Source organism: Mus caroli, chromosome 12 (genome assembly GCF_900094665.2).
Source record: "Mus caroli chromosome 12, CAROLI_EIJ_v1.1, whole genome shotgun sequence".
Classification (NCBI taxonomy): Eukaryota; Metazoa; Chordata; class Mammalia; order Rodentia; family Muridae; genus Mus; species Mus caroli.
The window spans coordinates 112,456,346-112,462,345 of NC_034581.1; the positions used below are offsets into that span (position 1 = coordinate 112,456,346).

Below are 6,000 nucleotides of genomic sequence, written 5' to 3' on the forward strand. Positions count from 1 at the left end.
TCAGAAGCTAATCCTGGGTTTAAAAGAGAAGGTGGGATTTCCAGGCAGGACAGGAAGAGAGCACAGGGAGTACAGGGGTTGGACGAGGGGGCAGGCGGAGGAGAAGCTGCAGACAAGTAGGTCTCTCCACACTGATAGTTTGTAGCAAACTGCGGAGGCCAAGGCGGATGGGGCAGGATATTCTATAGAGGATAAATATTGAGGGCAATTCCTGGTATCATTGTGAAAGAACAATATTGTGTGCAATTCTAGAAAACACGCTTCCCTCTACCTGGTCTCCTTGCCCAGTGCTGCAGCCCCTCACGACTTAGCTCCGAGATCACACCGCATCTAGCTCCACTTCCATCCTGCCCATTCCCCCTGAGAATGCCTGGAGCTACGGCTCACATTCCACAGACCATCCACCCCTGTGGCTGGCTCTCTGGCTTACCCAGATCCCAGGCTAGCACTCCAGGTTTCCGCTTGCTGCTTGCCTGGTGCAGCAATGGCTGCCTCACCCAGCTCCCTAGCTCCCTTTAGCCCGGTGGAAGGAAAACACTAGAGACCTTTATATTTTAAAACTGACCAGATAACTCAAAGGCTAGGCGAAGAATATCCTGCCCCATTCACCTTGGTCTCCGCAGTTGCTACAAACTATCAGTGCGAAAGACCTACTTGTCTGCAGCTTCTCCTCTGCCTGCCCCCTCGTCCAACACCCCCCCCCCTCCCCGGGTCCTCCCTGTGCTCTCTTCCTGTCCTGCCTGGAAATCCCGCCTTCTCTTTAAAACCTAGCGATTAGCTTCTGACATCTTTATTTAGCCAAGCAATAATTAGGGAAACTCCCCCTACAGAACAATACAGAGGGGACATGGTTGTAGTCATCTTACTCACTAATACCTAGTACCTTATTTAGAAAGTCAGTTAACTATTTTTGAGGAGGGGAGCTTTTATTGGCTCATTGGCTAGCATTGGGTTTCTAGTTAGCCACACATTTCGTGTAAATGCCTTTTGGAAGCATCTCTAATGTTTGATTCCTTTACGACAGGATTTCCCAACATTGACAGTATGTACGTTTTGAGCTAGACAACTCTTTGCTGTGGGGGGACTGTCCTGTACATACAGGATTTTTGCCAGCATCTGTTTCTTTTCTCTTCTTCGATGCCGGTAACATACCCTTTTATTGTGACTACCAAAATGCCTCTAGACATCACCAATGGTCCCCTGAAGCAGGACCACAATCATCCCCAGTTGATAGCCACTGATCTTGCTAACTGAAACTTGCTATCGTGCTGTGTTTATGGGGCATTGCCTGCTGCTCTCTTTGAAGCGATATTGATTTGGTCATCACCTGTCTGTGAAGCAGAAAACATAGCATATATGTGAATATATCAAAGTTCAAGCAGTGAAATTGACCAGCCAGTGCATCCTTTCATTTTGATTGGGCGTGTAAGCATGAATGAAGCTCAGATGTACAGAGTTACAGCCTTGTCTATGGGTTCTCCTTAATTATTGGACTTTTCAGTTTATTATCTGATTTATGACTCTAAACCACAACTTTTTGTTTGTTTGTTTGTTTGTTTGTTTGTTTGCTTCGAACAGTGGACCAACATCTATACTTTCAAGATAATTATGTTTTCTACCAGTTTTCTTCGGATGAGTGCAGCTACTTGTACTGCGAATTTGAAAGAGAGGAAGAATGGCAGAAGGGAGTGAAGCTATTGCTGGAGCTTGTGCATCTCATTCCTGCAAGAGCTGGCATCTGTGACCTGTGAGTAGGTGCTGTTAGGTACCACTGTAAGCTGCTTTTTCTTAGAGAAGATCTCCTTTGTCCTGGGACTGTGCTCTGTGCCTGCCTGCAGATCCCTACTTGTTTGAGTGGTAGGAACACTCTTTCCAAGTTCAGGGAGGTAAGACACACTGCAGAAGATGCCTTCTGGCTCCTACATGGCTCCATTGCTATTCTGATCCCAGGCATGCCTGTTCTACCGGCTGCACCACGATGCTTCTAATTCACTGCTAAATGAGTAGATGATCTAAATTAGGTATAAACATATGACAGGGCCGAAGTTGGAATGAAATAATAACTCACATCTTAGGCACTGTCCAAGTCGTGACTGCTGTGCTAAGGAGGAGTCCAACAGACATTTCTGAAAATAATCTAGAAGCTATGTTTGGCAAATCAACACATGTGAATCATTATCACCTGAAGAGAGTGAATCACTGAATAGTTAAAATTAATTAGCAGAGGCTTCCTTGAGTCATGGTATGGGGATTAATGACATGCCTTGTTTATCCTTGGCAACAGTGAAGAGCTTATTTCAGAAAGGAGTTGCGGATTGAAATGTCAGCTGAATCACTAATAGATAGAATTCTTCAGGTATCAGTACACTGTCCCATACCGCTAACTCTTAAGACAAGTGAACAGCCCTTACTTTTCAGGTAGAGACTACAAATTCCAAGAGATGCACTCCTCCGACCACAGCAAACATACCTTTCTCTTATTAGTGAAAGTGATCCTGTTGAATAGTTCATTCAGTCTTTTCACAAAGGAACATCTTATACTAGTGATACGTTTCTGATAGGAAGGTTGGATGTTGAACACATATTTCATGTCAGGCACTGCACTAAAAGAATGCCTTGCAGTTTTGGCTTCACTTCAGAAAGATCCTTTAAGACAGGCACTGCTAATTTCCATTCTGTAAGAGTTGTAAGCACAAATTATGAAAGTGTTAGAGGCCTGTGATTATGTCCTCACCACCGTAGGCAGAGGGCTGTGCAATAGGAGTGTAGATTCCAGTGGCACTGAATTATGGCAACACAGTGGCCTTTATTTAATATGTTCCTTGTAGAGGTCATATGTATCCAAGAGAGGTCAAGGCACATTTCAGCAAATTCCAAGGCGATCTCTAAGAAGGCTTGACATGCCTTTCTAATCAGACACAGCCATGGTGACTGACATTAACCCTGAGGGACTGCTATGCTCTGATAGGGTGCTTCTACCATTTCCTGTCTTTTACACATGGTAGAGGTGTAGAAATCCCTGGGTATGTTCAGATTAAGGAAGGGGCAGGACGGTACTGAGTTATCTCGCCTCCCCCAGATAGCAAGTTAGAACACCTGTGGTTGAGATAGCCTTGTGTCATGTAACTCCTGAACCTGCCCTAATTTTTAAAAAATGCCAGTTATTTTAAAAATTCAAGCCTTAATATCAATTCCAGATTGCTTGCAATCTTCTGTCATACTGATTACTGTGGATACAAATGGCAGATCCTGGGTTGAGAATGGACTGTAGAATGCCACATTCATCAGCAAGTTTCATCCATTTGGCCTGAACAGGAGTATTTGGTCACAGTCACTTACCAGTACAAATGGTCACTGGAGACCCAAGGATCTGTTTATTCCTATAATAAGTACCATGCGTAGAAGAATCAAGTCACTAAGCCACCATTTTCTTCTGGAGAGAGAAGATATGTATCCATCCTGTGAGCTATCCCACTTAGAACAAAGGATGGCCAGAGAAAAGATGTCCAGGGACATTGTCCTCTTTCAGTTGAGTTGTACAACCTCCCCTGGTTCCTGCACATACTTTCATCATAACTGACTTCAACCTGGCTCCTTTGTTTTGGCCTTCAGCCCACACTGGTTAGCCCACCTGCCAATGAGTGCTCTGCTCTGCTTCCTGTTTTGCCTGTTTTTCCCCTGTAAGTTCTGCCCAACCCTCCAGGGGGAGCCCACGTCCTACCTTGCCTATGAAGTTTCTCTGATGTCCTTGGACTGTCTTAGGCTTGTGGTTGGTAAATCACTGCTATTAACTGTTGGTAATTTAAAAAGGAAAACCCGTTCTTCTGTGCCTCTCTTAGCTTTGTGTCCTTTCACTCTTATGACTTCTAACTGCAATGCCCTCTGAAGTTTTTTGATTCTTGTTTTCCATTTATGAGCTAAAAACTCCATCCTGTGGTGCTTTTAATAACCTTTTTGATATTTGAAAGCTATTAAGCTCTACCTACGCAATTCCACATTCGGTCCCCTAATTTGCCATCCTTTCTAAATGACTTTAAAATGATGCCAGAAAACCACTTAATGTCTCTGTATAAACACAAATCTGTTCTCTACAAATGTATTTTTAAAGAGGGAAAAAAATAATAAAGGGGATTTTATAATTTAAAAAAAGAATGTTGTCCACAGTGTCCCCAGCAGGAAGAGAGGTGGTGCTGTGCAAGCTTCTCGCCTTGTTTGAGGAAACAAATGTCCAACTCTCTGTGAAATAGTCTTTATTCCCCCCAAAAGAGATAATTTGAAAGGATTGAGTTGGTTGTCAGGGTATTGCAGGGAAAGAGGCCAGTTGTAGTACCTTATTCAGACAGAAGCCCAAATTAAGTTATCCAGAACAAACTTTTTCCTGACACTCCTTTTTTTTTTTTTAAAAAAAAAAAACTATGGACAGGAGGAGAAGAGAATGAGTAAAGTTTGAGAAATTAACAGTAACAAGAAAGACAACCTAGTAATTCCATCCTGACTTGTATGATGGTTCTTCCTGATAAGAACCCGATTGAGAGTCAATGCTTTTCAAAGCCAAGCCCGGCTCAGCTACAGTATGTTGCCTCTCTCCTCACAAGGATGAAGAGGCTGGGCTCCAGTCTGTGCTTGACCCTTGAATAAATAAAACCATAGTCTTCCGTTATAAGCAGGTAACATCCATGCTATTAAAAGACTTGTTAAGGATTGCAAATGCTGGGGATACAGAGAATATGTAAAGAAAATTTTTATTTATTTATTTATTATTTATTTATTTATTTTTGTTAAGGGACCTGGTGTGTGTTATCCACATGAATATTCATCCTCTTGGGTAGCTTATGAGTTCCTACCTTTGGTCTAATACAGTAAAGTTATTCAAATACGGTATCTGCTTCTTTCCCTGCTCTTTCAAAGAGTGCCCTGTGGGATGTGGTGGGTAGCTAGCATGGGGCCATTTTGAGGAGATGAAGTCTTTCCTGTCTGAGAGGAGGCTTTCTCCACTTAAAACTTCCTTGTGATGACTGCAAGCCTATTTACTGTGTTCCTAAATAAAGTGGTTGAGTTTCAGTCCTGATTAGCCTGGACAAGTCAGCATCTTTGACCCCGTGACTCCTGTTCTTTTGAAAGTAGCCTTTGCACAAACTTCCTGGGACCGCATCTGTTGGCTCTGCAGTCTTACTGGCAGCACTGCGTATGTGTCTTCTCTGACTGCATGGTATTTGTGTTCCAAAGGCTGTGCAGTTTGGGGCCTTGCTTGACCCTGAGAAGATGCCCTTCTAAAGACCAGTCAATTCATGGAGGCTAGTAAAGAATATCCATGTACAAGACCTTTTCATATGTGGACCAAGCAGACCAATCAATGCAAATTCTGCAGGCCAGTCTCCCCTTCTGGGCTTGGGCTTTCCACCTGTCCTGAGCACAGCAGGGTCAAGTACTAGGCAAATGGGGGTAACCCTGTTCCCCAGAGTCAGGTAAACTATTTGAACTAGCCATTCTTTTTTTGTTTGTTTGTTTGTTTTGTTTTGTTTTTCGAGACAGGGTTTCTCTGTGTAGCCCTGACTGTCCTGGAGCTCACTCTGTAGCCCAGGCTGGCCTCAAACTCAGAAATCCACCTACCTCTATCTCCCAAGTGCTGGGATTAAAGGCATGTGCCACAACTGCCCAGCGAACTAGCCATTCTTTAGGCTGTTTAATCCTGCCTCATTGTTACCACTTGTGGGAAACCCAGAAAAAGGTGCTGGTCTATGTCTTCTCTCCTCACCTCTCCCTACCCTGCCCCTTGCTCCCCTACCCTACTCCTCACTCTCCTACCCTACTCCTCACTCTCCTACCCTGACCCTCACTCCTCTACCCTGCCCCTCACTCCCCTACCCTACCCCTCACTCCCCTACCCTACTCCTCACTCTCCTACCCTACTCCTCACTCTCCTACCCTGCCCCTCACTCTTCTACCCTGCCCCTCACTCCCCTACCCTGCCCCTCACTCTCCTACCCTGCCCCTCACTCT

General features: G+C 44.3%; 1 protein-coding gene across 1 annotated transcript in view; it reads left to right on the forward strand.

Annotated features, from left to right (window-relative positions):
- Nucleotides 1–6,000, forward strand: part of Rapgef5 (Rap guanine nucleotide exchange factor 5) — a 194,075-nt gene that overhangs the window by 12,836 nt on the left and 175,239 nt on the right. The window contains exon 5 of the mRNA XM_029484349.1: nt 1,579–1,747. Coding sequence (XP_029340209.1) covers nt 1,579–1,747 — 169 coding nt within the window. The remainder of the gene's footprint in view (nt 1–1,578; nt 1,748–6,000) is intronic.